This window comes from Hyalella azteca, unplaced genomic scaffold, assembly GCF_000764305.2.
Source record: "Hyalella azteca isolate HAZT.00-mixed unplaced genomic scaffold, Hazt_2.0.2 contig3354, whole genome shotgun sequence".
In the NCBI taxonomy this organism is placed as follows: domain Eukaryota; kingdom Metazoa; phylum Arthropoda; class Malacostraca; order Amphipoda; family Hyalellidae; genus Hyalella; species Hyalella azteca.
Window position 1 is genome coordinate 153,734 of NW_025933605.1, and position 22,483 is coordinate 176,216.

Here is a 22,483-nt window from a genome sequence, read left to right on the forward strand (position 1 = left end):
TCACCGTCTTGTAAAGTATATCCGGCAATATAGAGCATTTCATATTGCTGTCATCATAGATGGGTAATTATGCGTTATCTCAACTCATTTCCTGCAACAGAAAATGGAGTGTGCAGACGTTGTTTAAGTAGTCACAGAGACCGTCCATTGTATGGAAATAGCAAAACATCAATCCCGGGAGTTGAGCTGACAAAGCCGAGAAGACAGCACAAAAAGCGAGGTCAGCTCGATGCGGACTGCCTGCGTTTCCTTTGTACCTCTTAGCATACCCCTGGGCTATAGTACCAATATTGTCATCCGCGTATCACTTCAGGGGGAATGCAGCGATAATCCGTTACGGCTACTCAAGAATGAATACAATTAAAATAGTTTACAATCACACTTCCTACTCTCAGACGACGGTCCACTCTACTCCAGCTAAAACCCGATATATGAAAACGTTGGAAAACCAAAAAATTGCTATTCCTGCGAGATTTTTTTCTTGCGACTGCGGATACTCGAATGACTGGCGTTATTGCCTGCAAGCGACTTCATCCCAAAGCTGTCGCCGCTGAATCGCACGAATGGCCTTCCTTCTATAAATATTTCCAATCAAATGACTTTCAATTGGTGAGAATAAACTGATCGAAAATAAATAAAAAGTTCTCTTTTAAGCTTTTAATGATATTTTAAGAGAATATTACAATGAAGTGGTTGCAGTACGGCAGTACGAGGTTGTTCGCTATCGCTGGCATGCAGCTGGCAACCAAGGTCAGCGCGCGAGGCTGCAGTCTTGTGTTCCTCGTCACGGCTCACCTAGAATATAATTGCCGTAAGGTTCCATTATGCCAAGCCTAATAATAAAGTTCCGAGTTTCTGCACTTTTCATTGAAAATGGTAACAAACTTTTTAACCGGTAATGCAATTGGGAAAATTAAGTAATTGCTTTTATTTTCTAAGCGTGATCATTGGAATCCCGATGTATTTCAAATGTGAGACTATCAAAGGCTGAGGCAGGAGTAGGTTTCTTACAAGCCCAGGATGGAGCCTCTGAGCGGATACTGTATCTCCATAGTATCTCAACAACGCAAAACATGTCAGCCCAAATCTTCCTAGAATTGTACATGTTCAAATTTCGGGCACTTAAATGTGGCGAAAAAATTAAAATATGAATATATGCTTGACATTTTGAGTAGAAAAAATATGAATGTATCATCATCAAGATGATCTATAAAACTGCTGAACGTTAAATTAAAATAATTTTGCAAGATGAGTGTCATAGTACCTACACGCCTGACGCGCGCGTACGGTAACTTCGTAGGAATTCCCCATCAACTCCGGGATTCTGCCTGCTGCTCAAGAGTTTATGATTTACTTTCTAGAACTGCTCGTTCACTTTTTCACCTGCATGGTTGTGTTCTAACATCTTGATGTTGACATGAAATTCGATCAACAAAGACTGCCACTGTAAACTAGACGATAGGCAAGAACACAGGTTCACTTTCAAGTGAATTTTCCTTCTTCCTCAGAGTGAACACCGCTCAACTGGTGCGCCGACGACAGCTCCAGGTTAACTGAATCGTCATTCGAGATTTGACGATTAAGACGAAACTGAGGAGGCACGCTACGGAGTTCTGCTGACTGTTGAAGCTACAACGGGAAGTCTCAAAGTATTACAATTGGGCAACTTCATCTCAAGATCCGCGATGAATGCAATAGGCTCAGTGACGCCCTTGATAACGTCAAACACGAGACTGTCACTTGTACTGTGATGGAGGAATCCAAAAGCATCGGCATCTTGTATTGGGCCGACATCATCCGACCGACGATACCTACAGAAGTTCCTATATCTACGCATTGGACTCCAGCTATCCATATTCCAACAACCGAATTTTCTGAATTTTGAGATTTTTTTTCGGAGTTATTTTCACGGTTCAAAATTTCGTGTTGTATCATATTTACGTGTATTATGTACTTACAGAGGTGGGCGTTAGCGCGCTACATGTAGCGGCCGCTACTAGCGGCTGCTACATTTTCAGTAGCGGTAGCGGTAGTGGCGCTACATTTAAGCAATTGTAGCGGTAGCGCCCGCTACATATTTAAGTAGCGATACGAGGTTTTGCCGCTACAGCGCTACCACTACATTTATAGATAAAGCCTTTAGATTTTACTTATTATTTTTTATTATTAAATATTATTTAAAAACCAGCATGATACTTACATAATATAAATTACAGAATAAAACTGTACAAAAGATTTCGGTGTAATGTTGTCAACCTTAGCCTGTTACTAGTGTCAAAATGTTAGTTGTTACTTGTTAAGTTGTTACCCGTTACCACTTGTTCCTGTTCAATGCCAGCTGCCACCACATGTCCACGACCACATCACGGACATCAGCCACCTAACTTAAGTTTGCTTACAGTTATTTTTACACAGTTATTTTTATGTTTCACCTTCCCTACGTGAATATCTACTTTGATCTGCCAAACGTATATATACAAATAAAAGACTTGATTTTTATATGTATATGTGGATAATTTTTGACATTGGTAGATTAAAGTAGACATCCATGTAGGGAAGGTAAAACATAAAAATAGCTTTTATTTACTGTATCTAACCCGTACTATTTCGGTTAGGTTAATTGCAATAAAGTTGCATTGATATGTTTTGAAAATGTTTTATTATCATTAAATGTTTACGAGTAAATCCCAATAGCAGAACAATAAATATTTAGAGATTTCCTATAATTTTGGCCATTGTAGGGCTAATGTAGCGGCGCTACATTTTACTGTAGCGGTAGCGGTAGCGCCCGCTACAATCTAGTGGGTGTAGCGGCAGCGGTAGCGCCCGCTACATTTAGAGCATGTAGCGGTAGCGGTAGCGGCGCTACATTTCAAAGTAGCGCTGCCCAGCTCTGCTTCTAGGGTATAATATATTTAAGTCTCCTATCGTTTGATCGTGTTCACAAGCAGAAATTGCTTGTGTTCAGTTTAAGACTATAGTAATATGCTTAGTAATGTTTTCTTTATTATAGGGTATAATATATTTAAGTCTCCTATCGTCTGATCGTGTTCACAAGCAATATCGCTTGTGTTCAGTTTAAGATCATATTATTAAGCTCAGTAACTTTTTTTGTAGGTTCTAAGCTATAATATATATATAAGTCTCCTATCGTTTGATCATGTTCACAAGCAACATTGCTCGTGTTCAGTTCAGGACTATAGTAATATGCCCAGTAATTTTATATATCTCCTAGGGTATATTATATCTAAGTCTCCTATAATTTGATCTTGTTTACAAGCAGAACTTGCATGTGTTCAGTTTAAGACTATAGTAATATGCCCAGTAATATAAAATTTATTTTAGGGTATATTATATTTAAGTCTCCTTTCGTCTGATCGTGTTGATAAGCAAATATCGCTTGTGTTCCGTTTAAGATAATAGTAATATGCTCGGTAACTTTTTGTATATCCAGAGGTATAACGTAATTAAGTGTCCTATCGTTTGATCGCGTTCACGAGCAGAAATTGCTTGTGTTCAGTTTAAAACTATAGTAATATGCTCAGTAACATTATGTTTATTGTAGAGTATAATACAGGGTGCGCCACAGAAACTTACTTATTTGAAAGGTCAATAAAAACTAAAGTACTTCAGTTATTGTTTTACATTTTTTTTATTCGAGAAAACAGTATCCCAAGTTTTTTTTCATACAGTGTTGAAAATTAAATCTCATAAATGACGGCCTCCATTGCGCATAAACTAATGAAGTCGCTTTTTTTATAATGGTTTCCACTCTATGCAGCATATCAATCGGTATTTTGGCAATGACGTCGCGAATGTTGTTCTTGAGGTGTGCTATGGTCCGTGGTCGATCGACATGAACCAGAAATTTCAAATATCCCAATAAAAAGAAATCGCATGGAGTCAAACCTAGAGAGCGTGGCGACCATTGAAGATCGCCTCTGAGAGAGATGAGGCGGTCGGGGAAATGTCGCAACAAATTCATCGAGTCTCGTGCTGTGTGTGTTGTGGCTCCATCTTGCTGAAACCACACGTTCCTAAAGTTCATTTCTTCGAGTCTTGTAAGAAAAAGTTCCTCGATCATGTTCCTGTAATCGAGCTCCATTAACGGTAACTGCGCGTTCGTTTTCTTAAAAAAAATAAGGACCAATTATTCCCATTATAGACATCGCACACCAGGCAGTAACTCGCTCACAGTTAAATGGCTTCTGGTAAAGCTCACGAGGATTTACACCACACCAATAACGCATGTTTAGCCTGTTGACGCAGCCGGAAATGTTGAAGTGAGCCTCGCCACTGAAAAAAACGACCGCGTCTTCAGGCAGGTTGTCAACCAGCATTTTACATGCATTTTGACGGGCAACAAAATCGCGTTCAGTTAATTCTTGCACTACAGCAAATTTATTTGAGAAACTTTGAGAAACAAACTTGGGAACTTTCCTCTTCAGATGCACCCCCTCTCGCCCCTCTACCCGACCAACTAACCGCACAGGAATTTTTTCAAATAAGTAAGTTTCTGTGGCGCACCCTTAAGTATCGATCCTTACGTTTGATCGTGTTCACAAGCAATATCGCTTGTGTTCAGTTTAAAATAATAGTAATACGCTCAGTAACTTATTCGTACATTCTAAGGTGTAATATATTTAAGTCTCCTATCGTTTGATCTTCACAAGCAGAAATTGCTTGTGTTCAGTTCAAGACTATAGTTATATGCCCAGTAATTTTTTACTTCTTCTAGGGTATAATATATTCAAGTCTCCTATCGTCTGATCGTATTCACAAGCAATATCGCTTGTGTTCAGTTTAAGATTATAGTAATAAGCTCAGTAACTTTTTTGTACATTCTATGGTATAATATAATATATAAGTCTCCTGTCGTTTGATCATGTTCACAAGCAAGATTGCTCGTGTTCAGTTAAAGACGATAGTATAATGCCCAGTATTTATTTACTTCTTCTAGGCAGAGTTGGGCAGTAGCGCGCTACATGTAGCGGCTGCTATATTTTCAGTAGCGGTAGCGGCGATACATTTAAGCAATTGTAGCGGTAGCGGTAGCGCCCACTACATTTAAGTAGCGATACGAGGTTTTGCCGCTACAGCGCTAACGCTACATTTATAGATAAAGCCTTTAGATTTTACCTAATAGTATTAAATATTATTTAAAAACCAGCATGATTCATACATAATATAAATTACAGAATAAAACTGTACGAAATATTTCGGTGCAATGTTGTCAACCTCAGCCTGTTACTAGTGTCAAAATGTTAGTTGTTACTTGTTAAGTTGTTACCCGTTACCACTTGTTCTTGTTCTGTGCCAGCTGCCACCACATGTCCACGACCACATCACGGCCATCAGCCACCTAACTTAAGTTTGCTTACAGTTATTTTTACACAGTTATTTTTATGTTTCACCTTCCCTACGTGAATATCTACTTTGATCTGCCAATCTCAAAAATTATCCACGTATATATACAAATAAAAGACTTGATTTTTATATGTATATGTGGATAATTTTTGACATTGGTAGATTAAAGTAGACATCCATGTAGGGAAGGTGAAACATAAAAATAACTTTTATTTGCTTTATCTAACTTGTACTATTTCGGTTAGGTTAATTGCAATAAAGTTGCATTGATATGTTTTGAAAAATTTTATTATCATTAAATGTTTACGAGTAAATCCCAATAGCAGAACAATAAATATTTAGAGATTTCCTATAATTTTTGCCATTGAAGCGCCTAATGTAGCGGTAGCGGTAGCTCCCGCTACAATCTAGTGGGTGTAGCGAAAGCGGTAGTGCCCGCTACATTTAGAGCATGTAGCGGTAGCGGTAGCGGCGCTACATTTCAAAGTAGCGCTGCCCAGCTCTGTGTACTTATTTCCAACAAAATTTCCTATTAAATTCTTCCTATAACTTGAAAATGAATGTTGTAACATTCGAAACGTTGATTAAAATTACTTCATTGAACCTCCACTTTGTTCAAACGTCGTCTGAAGAATATTGTTCGCTCCTGAAAATTGAAATCAATGAATTCTCTGGCCATTTACCACCTGTGTTTTAATAGATAATTGGGGCACCTCATGACGATGCTGGTGAAGGCCTCCAACGCCGCGTGAGTGAGGGACTCAATATGAGACTCCCTCGTGTGGTTTTTCGGTCCTCCGGTCTGGAGGTAGCATGTTAGGCGGCGGCCGTGCTGGTCAAACCGATGCAATTTACATTTTGAAGAAATTTATAACCTTCTTAGTGGCATAATTATTTGTAAATAACATTGCTTTCTTGTTTTGGTACCGACTTTATGCATGGATTATATTATTTTATTAAATTCTTGAATTGTATGTTTTTATATAAATTCTTCTTTTTTATAAGTTCATGCATTTGTAATTTTGTAGCCTAGATTAATTGTTGGTGTATTCTATCCTGCAGGAATTATATCACTCTCACACGAGGTTCTTCGTGGCACATACTTAGTTCTGTCCATGGTTGAATTAAATTTAATTCAACCATGGTTCTGGCGGTCATCAGTGACCGATACCAAGCTCCCTAGCTTGGTGTCGGTCTCGTGTACTAAGGCCATTGGACTGACTCTTTTCAAGTTTATCTCATCTGCAGTTATGGGTGTATTGTTGATATTTAAACTGCCGTGTTTGTGTTCCGAAATAAGAAAATGCTCGTGATATGAAAATACCTAGGAATCACATGTTTAATGAAACATATAAATAAAAACTTGCATATCAAGTTTTTAAATAATTGCATACATAGATGGGAATGGCTATATATATATATATATATATGACTTAATCAATATCAAAATACAACTTGACCATTAAAATTTTCAGAAAAGAAGTTTATCAGTAAAAAACATCAGAGTTTGTCAAATAGTTACTGGTACCTGGGGCATCGGCGTTAATACGAGTACGTTGCATCCGCCTCCACACCTCAGGTGGTTGTTCCGAAGCGAGTACCCAGAGCACCCAATCGAGGATAAAACTAAAGAAATATGCGTTTAAAAAATACTATTTAAAGACAACACTTCTAACGAGGCCAATGTATCCGATGTTACAGCTGTGCAATAAATTTCTTTATATTATTTTTATATATTTAAAGAACTATATTTTTTTTGTTTTTTTAATATTAAGATTTTTTATTTCTCAAAATATTTATTCTGACAATTGAATCAAGCATTGTCTCCGACTTTACGCAAGTGTGCAAAATTTCAGATCGATTGGACATTCGGAAGTGTGCTAAAGATCGATTATGAGATTTATGGCAGACAAACAAACAAACAAACACGAAGTGAAGTTAAAGAGAAGTGTTGTAAAAATTGGCAGGGTCGGATTATTTTTTTCTTTGTTACACAATTAACTGACAGAGTAAAGCCAAGATGCGGCGGATTAGTGATACTATTGTAAGCTGTATTTGTTTATTGTCGCGCTATCTTCTGAATTTCAGTCGACTTCCGAGATTTTAATTGGCAGATTTTTTTTTGCCAAATTCTTATTAGGTCGAGTACTCATTAACTGTACCCATGTTGTTGTTGTTGTAATTGCCCATCCTGGTAGTGGCGACTAGGGAGGGGGGTGATAGGTCAGTTTTTCCTGGCACTCGGTACCACTGGTAGTTCTACGACCATCACTGGCTCGCTGACCCGCCAGAACCATTTGGTTGCATTACACAACACCCTGGACAAGCCAGGTACTCATTTATCAACCAGAGTTGGATGAATGGCTGAGTTGACCATGAGCTGAGCTTCCCGGAAGAACTTGTCCTCAGTGGGACTCGAACCCGGGAGCTGGCTGCGAGAGACAGAGTCTCTCACCACTGCACCACCACAGCCATACCCATACCCATAGCACCAGCATCATAAATCTGATTTTTTTTTCAAATTCTGTTGAAAAACCGATCTCGAAGTAGTTAATTACATTTCCTGATATTTTCATTGCGCTTTTAATAGACTGTCTGAATTATAATATTCGCCCCTTCACATATAAACTGCTGAGTTTGTATCTGTAAAACCGATCCCCCAGGCAATTCCAGGATTGCTTGATAATTTCTCATGGTAACGAGATCAAAATAATGTGATAACGCACCTCACGGCATTATGAAAATTAAAGGGTTATAATATTCTAAAAAGTAGAGATCAATTTTTAATTAACCTAGTAAAACGTGTTCAACCAGTCAAAAGGGCAAATATTTGTGTATAAATTGAAAACAATAAGTTCATATAAAATTGTAACAATACGTCTCACGTCGCAATGCAAATTAGCGTGTGTGGAGTTAATTCAGTCGAGATGTGTTCTATAATGCACGCCATTTTGACCGGCAAATGGAGCAAATGCCGTTTTGATAGAAAACCGCGCACTCGCAAAAATTGTGTCAGTGCTGTCAGCGTTGCCGTGCGCCCGAAAGAATGTTTTGTTATTGAACTTATTGATTATATATTTTTTTAGATTATAAAGGATCCCTGAAGACTCGCTCAAATACAGTTTCACTACCAGATGGTGTAGTGTAGCTATAAAACGTGTTGCACTAGAAAATTTAGAGCTCACAAATGATCATTGAAATACCGAAATATCTGACATAAAATAGTACTTGCAAATTTTAAGATTATAAACTAATGGAATCTCACACATCTGAATACGCGCTTTGCGTGAAGGTACCAAAGATAACGCTCCCAACGCTGCTATGTTTATAAAATAAAATGTAGTTCAATACAGCGAGATAGTGCTCGGAATGAAGAAATTAATTTTTTTAAGTTACTCTTTCGGATATGTGTAAAGTTTGCCTCACTTTGCCATACATGTCTTATAAATGACGGTCTTTTTACCCAGAACTGACCCAGATATACATAGCAATCATGAGGCAAAAATGCTCTAAAAATTTAGTCATATAACTAGAAACCCTTATCTTTTAAATTTCTTGGTCCAAAATAAATTCCAGCTAAATCGCAACCCATTGTGTCTTGTCTATAAAAATCCGCAAGGGAGTGTTGCCGATGCACTTGCCAAGTGTGAAGTGTTGCTTTCGTATTCGTAAACAGTAAAGTTTTCGTAAACAGTGCCGGCAGACTTCCAGTCCCAGATAATCGTCATACACTCTATTCTTACTTAGCTATATACAGAAAAATGAGGAAAAGTGAGTTGATGCATAAATTTTTTGCATGTAAATGATGTAGGCCTAGGTAATTCTGCTACCAAATGAATGAGCAAATGCTTTTTTGAACCTGGTGGAAACTTGAAAGATGTTTTTTTTCCACTGGTAATTTTATAGTCCTGAAAAAAGATTACTAGGTACCTAGCCTACTTTTTGTTCATAAAAGAATCGTTTCTATTCAAGACTTGTGACCTTACTGACCTAAGTGCTGTGGTGGCGTTATCAGCATTGAGCAATGAGCATTGATGCTTTTGATGGTATAATTGGTATTGGTACAAAAAATGCTTAGTCTTTTAAACCAAAGTAAAAAATCTTGCAGAAGCCAGATTTAGATAAAGCCATAAGATAAGCCAGTAAAGCCACCTATGAATAATTATAAAATGCATATGATTTTGGGCCTTTGGGGACTTGAGACTAGGGTAAACGCGGTATATTCCGACATCGTAGGTAATTCCGTCACCTCTCCAGCTTTTCCTTTATATTAAGCTTTGTTTTAGTTCCATGCGTTCATTGATGGTTGAAATAAGACGGAACTGCCTAACGCTGAGCTGTTTACTCAACCACTGCTGGCCAGTAGTTGGACGGAACTGCCTAACGCTGAGCAGTAAACTCAACCACTGCTGGCCAGTACCTGGACAACTGCCTAACGCTGAGCTGAAAACTCAACCACTCCTGGCTAGTACCTGGGACAACAGCCTAACGCTGAGCTGTAAACTCAACCACTGCTGGCCAGTACCTGGAAGCCTAACGCTGAGCTGTAAACTCAACCACTGCTGGCTAGTACCAGGGACAACAGCCTAACGCTGAGCTGTAAACTCAACCACTGCTGGCCAGTAGTTTGACGGAACTGCCTAAATCCTGATCATTAAACTCGACATAAATGCGGCGTGCCGTGTCATCTCAACGCAATGCATAATCACAGTAGCTAGCTATGTTAGATTCGTGTTGCGGATTAAATACTTCCAGGAAGTTTCCAGTTAGCGGCTTTGTATTTGTATTGTTAGGATAGGAGTTTTCTTGGGAAGCACATTAATTTATGTAAGGAATAGTACATGCCTGATAATTGTATTTCATGAAGCTTCTGGACAAATTTGACGCTGCTCCTGACTTGAGCTTATGAACTGCAGCCGAGTCCGGAGACTCGTGTCGATGAGTGAGCGAAAGTTGCTGTCTCAGCGATGGCAGTTGAGCTGAACTGTGTGCTCTCACCATAGCAATGAAGTTGCTGATGGAATTAAGGTTGAAGGCAAGACGGGCACGTGAATCGACTGCTTGTTGCAGAGACCAGAGAGTGCAAATGGGGGCGTCATGTGCTGCATGAAGCAGTGGAGGCTGTGCAGGTTGACTGCTTAGCAGGCATGTTCAGATATGGCCTTCATTTGCTGTTTGGTGCTCTCGCTTTCACTTGATTTTTGTTTGATTCTTTTCCCGCTGTCAAATTGCTGGTCCTTTTCGTCCACAAACTGCTTTAGTATTATTTCAATTTCTGTAATTACTGGTCACTTCGTCTTGCTTTTCTAATGTTTCTCTGTCGGCAATCGCTGATGCCTCGTTGCTGCTTTCCTTTGAGCTCCTATCAAATCGTAGCTGTGCAATCATTGCCTCTCGCGGAATGTGCTGATGATTAGTGTCATTTGATAGAAAATAGAAATAGTGTTGTTTACGATGACACACGTAAATTCACACATTGCGTGCCTATTGATTACCTATATGGTAATTGTAAATAATTTTACGAATTTTTGGCATGCATAACGAGGTGAGTTGCTGTAAGGACGGTCCAAGGCTCGCTTGATCTCACATCTTACTTCTCGAAGATGCCGACATGTCAGTTTATAATGAAAATTTCTTCATTCTCAAGACGCCTCTGTCAAAATGTGGCACACGCGGCTGCTGCATCTGCACGTATTTGCCCTCGTCATTGATAACGGCTGCTGCATCTGCATGTCGGGCCAACTGCAGAGACAAGGTTACTGCAGCTGTAAAGCCCCTTTCACACAGGACAGTAGATACTGCGCGCGTCAAAAATGCCGCGGCAGTATTTACAGCGCAATCTTTCACACGAGGCGCTTTTTACTGCTGGAATCTATCAGTCTTGCAGTGCTTTATGCTTCATCAGTCCATCTCTATGTTTATGTAACAATATTTCTTTATGAAAATACTGTATATCTCTATGTGAGAATGATGTAAATACAACTCTATGGAAATACCTATATATTTTATGGAAAATATATCTTTTATAAAATATATCTCAATCACTTCAAGGAATATATATTTAACAATGTATATCTTTATGTTTATGTAACAATATTTATGTTACAATATCAGTCTATAATCTATCAGTCTAGCAGTGCTATTTATTATGCAACTAAAATACGGCCCCACTGTCTGCTGGGATCTGGCGTCAAAAACCGCCCAGTGTGAAAGATTACATTGAAAACCATTGCAAGCTAAACTGCGCGACAAATCTACTGCCGCAGTTTTAGCAGGACAGACGCTGGCGTCAGGCGTCAAATTCTACGCCGCAGTAAAAGCAGTCGTGTGTGAACAGCAGTGCACATTTCGTATGTCCGCTAAGGTTCGGCAGTAAATACTGTCGGACGCTGGCAGTATTTACTGCCCTGTGTGAAAGGGGCCTAAATATCGTGCCAGCAGAGGTGAGGTCACTCACGAAAGCTGTGGTGCGAGTAACCGCAGCCGCCGCACCTATGACGTCATCCGTAACAACAGCAGCTGCGCACAAGCGGCAGCCGAGCGACGCAGCTCCTGACGATTGTTAGGTGCAGTTGCGTCATCTTTTTGATCACAGTCGACGGGTTGGTCGCTTGCGTGTGATTGCCTGTCCACCCGAATACTGGATTGGTAAGGCCTGCAGGATTTGATTCAGAACACTACACACGCTTTGTTTGGTCGCTCACAAATGTGTGTCCTCGCTGAGACATGAAGGCTGAATTATGATCGTGTTCTCGCTGAGATGTAAGCCGAAAAAAGCATTATCATTGACATTTGAAAATCAAATTGTTTTCCGTCTGAGATGTGTGGTACAAGTTGCGTCCTCGCTGAGATGTGAGGCACAAATGTGATCGTTTATGAAGAAAAAAAATCGCAAAAACATTTCCGGTGGCATTTTGAATCCAGGATTTGAGTAGAGCGTACTGTGTCTTCAAGAATGGAGGCGTAGTATCGCGTAGCAATATAATAAAGGTGAGCGTATAGTGACGTGATATCACGTAGCAAAAGTGGCAAACGCAGTAGCAATGATGCAGCATCACGCAGCAGTAGTGAGGTTGTTTAGCGAAGCAAGATAATGCGGGGTGTTTTTAGCGAAGTAGTTACGGTGTTGTCACTAGTTAGCTCCGCGCATCTTCCATACATAGAGCATTTACCGCGGTGCTGGTGGACTACGTGTTTTTTATTCTAAAGTTGCGAATTTTAATAAGCCTTAATTGCTAACCATTTCACTCCTCAGGACGAAGATGGAAGGCGCCAGTCACCTTCGTCGGCCAACTTCTGGCCCATTTGCAGATCGTCGTCCCTCAAACGGTTTTTCTGCTGGAGAAAATTCAAGTTCCTCGTCAGTCTCTAGAAATAAAGTGTTGTCAAATCGCTCCTCAGGAAATAGATCTAACGCAGAGTCGTTATCAAATGATGCAAGTAGTAGAAATGAAGATTTTGTACATGGGATCTCAAATTTAGAGAAACGCAACTCCGGGACATTGAAAGAATTATCGTCTACGGAGCCTAACCGCAGGCAATCACTTCCTCCAAATAAAATCTCGTCCACTCTATCTAAATTCGAGCAGAATGATGCTCTTACCCAGAACTCGTTGTTGAAATCCGTGCCTCGTAGACCAGGTACTGAAAACAACCCTGGCACTACAATTCCCGGCAACAAATTCTTGAATGGTAAGACGCTGAGGACCGTTTCCAACAACAGATTTTCTGTGGGCTCTGTTGCGAGCAAAGTTGGTTTGGGTGACCGCATCACTCCTTCTATTATTGCTAGTAAATCTGGTAGCATTCAAGGCCGTGCATTTGTTAACAATGCGTTGAAGAACAGCTCCAAGAACTCCGGCCCAAACAGTGATGCAGCTAGAAGGGTTCTAAAACAAGAGGAAAAACAGCAGCTTTTGAAGAAGTTAACACCCACGCAATTCAGAGTTACGCAAGAGAAAATCACTGAGAGGTGAGGACTTGACTGAGCATCGTAAAAAAACTAATAATAGAACTCGTCTGAGACAACCTTTGGTGCAGCTAGAATGAAATTTCGAGCTCTGATATGACGACAATTAGGTCATACGAATACATGTTTGTCATACGAATATCTCTCGACACTATGAATTTCTTACTAAACCTGACCTGCAGCATTTGACGTTTGATAGCGTGTCCTTTAAGTAATTTTATAATATAATATATATAATACTTTGGTCCATGCATGATGTTGGCTTGACCCATTTCCATATCATCAATAGTTTTTGACTACAATATGCTAAAATATGCTCGTGGTGGAAATTCGTGCTAGTGTGACAAACTCAGATACTAATCACGGATCATCCACGGAACAAAGACTGCGGAATTCAAACTTTGTTGGCTATGCAAGCTGGTGACATCCATCTCTCCTACATACTTCGAAGTATTGGTTAAGAAGCATGTTATGTGCAGTTCCTCGAATCTGTGTTTGCTGGCAGTTTCTGATTGACTAATCTTCGTTCAGATGGCACTCTAATGCGTACGCCGTATGTGCAGACCATATTCTAATGCGTACGCTGTATGTGCAGACCGTATTCTAATGCGTGCGCTGTATGTGCAGACCGTATTCTAATGCTTACCCCGTATGTACAGACCGTATTCTAATGCGTACGCCGTATGTGCAGACCGTATTCTAATGCGTACGCCGTATGTGCAGACCGTATTCTAATGCGTACGCCGTAATATGGCAACATTTTGTGACGTTTCATTGTTGCTGATGCGTAGTGAAGTGTTTTGAGAGTCATGTGAAGGCAACAGAACTTACGTAACGCATACGGTTTTTTTTATAGTTTTTCATTTCTCGATGCGTCCTTAATGTGTCGGAATATACCGCGTTTACCCTTGGTTACTTCCAAATAGTTCCAAATGCTCTCACCCTAGTGGCTAGCCTAGTTCACAAAATTCTTTAGTGAAGAATTATTAAACCAGCAGTTACCACTTACCAGCCCATTAATTTTATGCCTACAATTCTAGAAAATCACTTCTGATGGCTCAGGGCTGTGAGGTTGTGAAACTATAATTTTAGAAAATTCTGCCCAGTAGGTATTCCTGAATCAGACAAATCCTGATTGCTGCTGTAAATGGCATAGGCCATGGCTACCTGTCCTATGTCCTATATCGGATTTCTCTGCAGTAAATAGGTACCTAGCCTATATAATATTGGAAATTTGGAATTCTCTACCAGACTGCCTCAAAGATTGCCTAAAGTGTGGAAAGTGTCTATTCTTAAAGGCTCAATAATTAACTAGATATGTACATACCTACACAAGTTGATTTTTCCCTGAAAACAAATTTTTTATTCATGAGTTTACTTTTTTATCAGTGCCTTGAAAAAGTTTTTTTAGACCTGAAAATTAAATTGGTTTCTTTAAACTCATTGGCCCAGCAATGTATTTGTCTAACCATTAATTTCATTATCAAAATGGCACTGTATGGTGTATGCTATATCATCTTTGAAAAAAATTTAGCATGTGATATTTATACAGTGATAAATGATAATTTACCTGGCATTATTTCCCCAAGCTAATCATTGCTTCATTGTTAAGCGTGTAGTGTGAAAAATATTTGCTTGCTGAGCTGCAATAGGATTCTTGGCCTTGTTAGGCTTGTGAGTTTATAGATTTTTCACCACATGTAAAAAATGTACAAGTTACAAACTTACAATTTCATATTTGATCCTTGAATTCATTTTTAGCCATGTGCAGAGCTAGACTTTATGATAAATTTATTATTTTACTTTTATAATATCAAAAATATTGTACTCCCATTTTTTAAGCATTTTAATGCATAATTCATTTCTCACACATTAAAAAATTTGATGCAGGAAATTATGGCTGCAATAAAAAAAAAATACATAAAAATAAACCTCCTTGCTTCATTTATGGAGGCTTCAAAAAGTTTTTTGAAAAAAAAGACAATTTGGAAAAACAGTCAGTCATAATGATGTTGATTTCTGCTAACACTGATACCAGCCTTCAAGTCCATCTGTGTAAGACTGAGAGTGAGAGCCCTGCAATTTAAGGCATGTCATGACAGCTCTTTTTACTGCCTCAACTGATGGAAACTTGGTACCACCTTTCAATGACTTTTTCAGGTTTGCAAATTAAAACAAGTCTAATGGGGCTAAATCCAGGCTATAAGTTTTATGTTGAATGATTTCCCATGTAAATTTTCATAGCACAGGTTTTGTCTGCCAAGCACCACATATTTTAGGAGAGGATGTGGCAATGAAACTTCCCAGGGCATTTTTCTGATGGTATTCAGATGAATCTATTCCTCCTAAATGGTTGTTTTAGTTTTATTGTTCTTAAGGAAACTAACTAACTAGATCCCCTTTGCATCCTGGAAAATTGTTGCATTGACATTATATTCTTTCATATAATTTTCAGTTATGTCCTTTTTCCACAAACTTTTTGAAGCCCCTTGCAAGTATGTTTCTGTGAAGCGCGGAATTCAGGTTGGGCAATCGCACTTTTCACACTTTTTTTCAGCGATTTTTTAGAGATAGTAAATGTTTGATTTATTGACTAGCTTTATACATAATAGAGACGGTAATAAAAATGTTGCAGTTTATGCCACTATTTCTAGTTTTGCAATATTTTGATTAGTTTAGCTGCTACAACATTTCTACGAAATGTGGGACGCGCGTCCCGATTTACCCCGCCCGTTTCTTTTTACCCCGTTTGACGGTATTCTAAAGAAGAAAATTTTCAGATTTAATTGATCAGTGATGCAGAATCTTCTCTACCTAGGTTAATGTTAATACTATCTCTGTCTTTTCTGAGTGCAACATCATTTTTCCAGAAAATACCAGTGACCGCAAGACGCTTAAAAGCAAGTACACCAACATCAAAAAGAAGAAGCAGCGCCGCATCAAGATACGCAGAGACCAGAAGAAAAATCCTAACAAGTATCATAAAAGTAAGTTAATTGTTCAGTGGTTTAACATAGTTATTTATTTTTTGTTGCATGCCTAATTTATTTCTTGTTCTAAATTACTAGGCTCCAAATGAAGAATTGTTGTATGGTGAAGTAGATTGACAATCTGATTCACATTATTTGTATAGCCTTGCTATCTGGTGTTGCATTAAAGTAAACTCAAATCTACTGATGGCCCACATATGGTGTAAGTCAATTGTACAATCTATTATTTTCTTATTACAACATGGACTCATATTTATAAAAATATGACCATTCTCTTTGTGAGTATCTATGGTAGTGAAGCCATATATTGTAAATAATTTTATGTTAATGCTAAGTATTATAATATGCTGTATCACTCTATAGTAGATAATATCCTTGCCAGGAATGTGGAATTGCTTACCATCTATTTTACAGAGAAGGCTGATCCTGGTGTTCCTAATGCGGCCCCATTTAAAGTTGACATCATTAATGAGAAGCAGCAGTTTTTGGAGCAGCAGAGCCAAGACCTTGCCAGAAATAAAGCTATTATTCATGAAGCTCGAGCTAAATGGAGGGAAGAAAAACTTGCAGTCAAGGTTTGATGCCATAACAGCCATGATAGATTTAATCATTTTGTTCACTATGTGCCTTATTTGTATTTGTCTTATAGAGTTACTGACATAGTATGACTTGTGTATCATTCAGTCTGCTTGTGTTTCTTGCAAGAATATGTTTACATGCTTACACGCATAATTGTATTTATATACAATGTTGACAGCTTATTTGGCACACTCATGTTTTTTTTTTTTGCATTTGTATTGATGAAATTTCTTTATTATTGATATAAAATTGTGCACATGTTTAACTACCTTTTTTTTATCGCAGCGCAAACTCACTGATGTACTCAAGCTGCCAAAACCCACACATAATAAGGATGCTGACAAATTATCTGAAACAATGAACAATGAGCCCCAGTCACCAGAGACTGAGCATCTAAGTGACAATGAAAATATGCAGCCTATTTTGGATGATGGCACGTGAGTCTCATTATACAGTCTTGACATAGTCTTCTAATTATTCTGGAGCGATTTGCTTCATTATTTATATTCATTACCAATCACATTGTGTGAGAATTGCTTCAGGAATAACAATACTCCCAGCAGTGTAAGTGTTGGAATGCAATTCATGTATGTACTGCCTCAACCAGAAAAAGTTCTCAAGAATCAATTGTAGAGGTAATTTGTATGCAATAAATTATTCTGATATTTTTTATTGGTTGTTTTATTCTATGAATTATTTTTATTAATTTTATTTTTATCTGCTTGCCAGCCTAATGATTCGTGAAGAACAGAAAACCGCGTCAGCCATTGCTGAAGCTGCCAAACTCAAGGCACAAGAATTTAACCATCGCGTTGCAATGGCCAAAAATGAACAGGAAAGAATTGAAGATGCTCGCATGCTTCCATGGAGTAGCCGCACGCGGTACAACGAAGTAAAAAAGGTTGGTTTGCAGAAAAAATTATACTGCTGTTGAAAAAGAGTGTCAGAGGCAGATCATAATTACATTTTGAGACATCGTAGTGAGATTGCTACTCTTGGCCACTTAATTGATGAATCTTCTACACAAAACTGACCTTTTGTATAGTCGAACAAGGTCACAACTTGAACGTGTATTTCTGCTCACCACTCGTTCAAATCTGCACAATTCCCTATTATTTGCTTGAATTACAGATATAATTCTCTGCAGGTTATTGAAGAGGCTGATATTTTGTTGGAAGTGTTGGACGCCCGGGATCCGCTGGGTACACGTTGCTCTCCACTTGAGGCTTTAATTCGCTCATATCCAAACAAGAAGCTTGTATTTGTGCTCAACAAAGCTGACCTGGTGCCTAAGAACAACTTGGAGGCGTGGCTCAGCTACCTTAGGGCAGAGGCTCCAACTGTACCCTTCAGAGCTGCCATTCAGCAGAAGTCTCTGCAGAGTGCTTATAAGAGGTTAGCTTCTGGGCTCATGACAATATATGTGGATTGCTATGTGCTTTAGCAGGATGTACGCCAGTGCAAGCATTTTAATAATGTACCAGTTGTACCTTTACAGATTTTATTAAATTCGTTTCATTTAAGTGTAATGTTTATTTGTACAGTGTATGCGATGTAGGGTATGAATATCTAGACTGTACAGAATGTGGTAGCTAGAACGAAAAACGTAATTATGCTGGTGGAGATCGTACATTTGAACGTAGGTACCTGACATGAGAGGATAATGTATGTACTCAGATGTACCGTGTAAATAGGATGGTGCACCTGGGCCAAGAAACTTTACGCACAGGCAAGAGTATGGGCTGTGACGTTCTACTGCAGCTTCTCAAGAACTACGCTAGGTCGTTTAGTGACGCAGGTGCCGTTGTAGGCGTCGTTGGGCTCCCCAACGTCGGGAAGAGCAGCATTATCAACAGCCTTAAAAAGCTCAAGACCTGCCAAGTCTCAGCCACTGCCGGCAGCACCAGGTATACAGTGATGAAAGTTTGACATAACATCACACGTATGTTTACTTAGTATTTACTATTCCATGTTCAAAATGTAAGAGAAACTGATTGAATGGTTCCATTGATATCTACTAACAGGAGCTTTTCATTTTTACTAATACTATTTTTTTTGTCAGACTCGAAGTAATGTTTGCATTATAAGTGAGTAATTAATATTTCTCACTCTGATATGTTTGTTTCAGATCCATGCGTCTGGTGAAACTGGACGCTAAGATGCATCTGATCGATAGTCCTGGTGTAGCAATCCCTAGTAGGGAAATGTCCGCCGTCGAGGCAACCTTAAAGAACGTCGTCAATTTGAATCACGTCAAGGATCTGCTTTCACCTGCATTGGAGATATTCAAGCGTTCGGACCCTATGGCGGTTTGTATATCTATCTAGTGTGTGTGATTTTGATGTACTCTAGACTACGAATTGCCAAACTATGTTTTTTGACATAATTGGAAATTAATCCATCGGTGAAACATGTTTAGGGATTTTGGTTAGCACATGCAAGCCTGTTACTTGCTTTTAAACTACTAGTAATACAATTTCCTATCAGGTATTAAGTCTAGTTTAAAATATTCGCTTTTAATGAAGTATAATTTCACTGCATTCAATTTCCGTGGGTGTCATCCATAGCGTGTGGTGGTTCAGCTTTTTATTACCTTTAGCTTGCTTGACTACTTTTTAAATTTATATAATACTTTGAGGTAATGTACGCCCAACGGAATACAGTTCTTTTACTATCTTATGTTAAATTAATCTTAGATTTTACTTTCAATTATCGCATCGTTATTAATTTAATTGCTTTATTTTTTCAGTTGTCACTGTTCTATGGGGTACGGAAGGTAGATGATGGTGAAATGTTCCTGTCGTTAATTTCAAAGAAGGCTGGCAAATTCAACAAGGATGGAGTTTCAAGTATCGAAGCAGCTGCACAGAAATTACTTCATGACTGGAATCAGTGAGTTCTTGAAGCCTTAAGTTTTTCATTCTTGCATTCCGTGCAATAAATTTTCTGTTCATTGAAGAATTAATTTGGTGCTCAAAATTTTCTCTCCACTTCCAAAACATTTTCCACCACTTTTCTTTAACTTCACTTCTTGTTTGTTTGTGTCTGCTACAAATCTTATAATCAATATTTAACACACTTCTACCTCTTCAATCGATCTGAAATTTTATACACTTGCGTAAAGTCGGAGACAATGCATGAATCAATTGACAGAATAAATCATTTTGAAAAATAAAAAAATTAAATTTTAAAAATAAAATTTAAAAACAAAATTAAAATAATAAGATTAGAAATTCATTGTACAGGTGTAACATCGGAGACACTGGATTCTTTAGAAGTGTTGTCTTTAAAAGAGTAATTTTTAAATGCATGTTATTTACATGTATCTGCGAACGTTCAAGTTATAAGCCACAAGCCGACTGTTTACACTTGATCACAATATTGCACGATTCGTGTTGTAGCTTGTAACTGATTGTTGATTTCACTCGTGTTTAACCGTGTTAACTCATGCCTCTCACGGCAGTGGCGCGTTGCGGCACTACACTGAGCCTCCTAAGCGCGCTGACCCCGAGGTGCAGTCACGTATCGTGCCCAACGCCTTGGCTGCGGACGTCGCCGATAAGGAAGCAGCCTTCATGGAGTTGTTGAGTGAAGGAAAACCATCAGTCTCTGTCAAGTTGGACAGCAGCGCTCCTGTGCAGATTTTGTGGGGCTTAAATGAGGACCAAACTCTCGGTTAGTTCCTTCTACCAACGTATTTGTGGGCTTAGATGAGGGCCAATCGATCGGTCAGTTTTCTTCTACCAACGTATCTGATTATTTTAATCTCAGTTCACTGGTTGCGTTTAAATTCCTTGTAGTTCTTATAAACAAATAAATAGTAAAGTAATAGCACTTTTTTCTCGCCAGAGGTGGCCATAATATATTCATCTGCACATAACAAAGTACCAAGAAGTTTAAAGGTTTCAGTTCCTGTCGGTCGGGAGGCATTTTGCATCTGTGACTATGAATCTGTGAGGCCCACTCTATACAACTTGACCGAGAAATCTATAACGTTACTACAGTGACGTAAAAATTTTATGCCTAGTTATTGATTGAAGTTTTATTAGTGAATCGATTTGATGTAGCTATTCATACTTCTTTCTGGTTCTGGTGATCACTAGTACCAAGTTGTTTATTGAATGTTGTACGTGATTTGTTCCCCCTGTTTTACTATCATTCGTTTTTTTTTGCTAATCCTATGCTTGAAAATCAAACCTCGTATTGTTTTTATCTATTTATGTTTTGGGAAGCTATTAAATCGAAGTTTATCCTTTCTTGTGTCATAAGTTGCTATTTACTCTCGTCGCAGAACATTCCGGCTTAGTAATCATCAAGTTGATTCTTTTAGATCTTAGAACTGAACTTTATGCATTCAAGAAATTCCGCTCACTCGAGTTTGTGGTGCATTACAATAAAAGAAACGGCTGTGGATCAAACCACTCCTTATTTTTTTTTTTTTTTTTGCTTTTTTGCGTTTTTCAGAGTCGATTGAGGTTAGGTTGGTTAGGAAAAGTTTTTTTTTTTTTTGCGAACTTCCAGAGACTAACGACAGCATGGCTGAAGACACTGACGATGACGATGCAGATGAGGAGGCAGAAGCCGGCGACACCAGCGATGACTTCCAAGATGCCACCGAATCGCAGTCTGACCAGGAGCCCATGGACACCTAAAAATGATTGTTATCGCCACTATTATGATTGAAGTTGTGAACTATTGCGTTTTACTATCCTCCAGTTATTGTTAGTTTTATGCGTTGAGTATACAAATCCACACCCCCTGCAGTATGGGCGGTCCCTTTCTGCTTGTCCCACTGGGAAAAAGAGGCTCGGAACTTATAATTGATTATCTCTTAGCGGTTTGGATGGTGAAGGTACCGATAATTGATCTCTTATACCGATACTACTGTATCCGATTCTGTATTTCAAGTTTGAGGGTGCATATACTCGAAATAGTAATGAACCATTCACATGCTTTAGCAATCGACCTCCAGCATGCAAGACTTGGAGATTTTTATTCCTATTCTGGTAACGGGTGTATTTACAAGGGGATTTTTCGGAACTGAATGATAATCTCGAGGTCTGAGGAGCCTCAGGTGAGTTGGTGGAGATATGCGAGGACTGCCAAGATATGACACACAAGTGAGAATGGTTTGGAAATGTGTTGAACGTGACATTGTGGCAGGGATTCGCGTGAAGTCGAGATTTTGCATGTAAACTTCAAGGAATGTTAAGAAACGCAGCTGTGTTGTAAAAAGTGAATTCTCTTCCGAAAAGTTGAGGTTCCCTAATGCTTACTCGTAAAAGTGCGATCTTTACTGTTACGTTTGGATGCGCATCTATCTAGATCCGTGTGTGTCAAGTTAATTGTCAAATTTCAAGCTAATTGGTTAGGACTTTAGTGCGGTTTCGGCATCTTTTTAGAGCATTTTCTCATTTATGGAAAAAATGCATTATTGTGTTAGCCATGTCTGTCTGTCCGTCCGTGACCTCAAGTTTTCGTCGACGAGAAAATGCGCTCTCTGTCACTCACTGCCGTGAGTACTGAGTTATATTTTTTGGTAAGATTACCGATGACAGCATTAATATGTGTATGAAGT

The 22,483-nt window shown here is 38.8% G+C and overlaps 1 protein-coding gene across 1 annotated transcript; it reads left to right on the forward strand.

Annotated features, from left to right (window-relative positions):
• The first annotated feature begins 8,978 nt into the window (after positions 1-8,978).
• LOC108669410 (guanine nucleotide-binding protein-like 3 homolog) lies at positions 8,979-21,597 on the forward strand. The gene is made up of 11 exons (XM_018156734.2): positions 8,979-9,138; positions 16,207-16,323; positions 16,741-16,901; positions 17,191-17,342; positions 17,635-17,806; positions 18,053-18,300; positions 18,600-18,812; positions 19,034-19,214; positions 19,655-19,797; positions 20,369-20,580; positions 21,427-21,597. The coding sequence occupies exons 1-11, from the start codon at positions 9,129-9,131 to the stop codon at positions 21,555-21,557; spliced, it is 1,740 nt and encodes a 579-aa protein (XP_018012223.1). The 5' UTR covers positions 8,979-9,128; the 3' UTR covers positions 21,558-21,597.
• The last annotated feature ends 886 nt before the right edge of the window (positions 21,598-22,483 follow it).

Excerpts from the sequence above, each read along its gene's own strand:
- LOC108669410 (XM_018156734.2), top strand. Across the intron at positions 16,324-16,740 it reads TCCTAACAAGTATCATAAAA|AGAAGGCTGATCCTGGTGTT; the intron begins GTAAGTTAATTG and ends TCTATTTTACAG. Across the intron at positions 16,902-17,190 it reads AAGAAAAACTTGCAGTCAAG|CGCAAACTCACTGATGTACT; the intron begins GTTTGATGCCAT and ends TTTTTATCGCAG.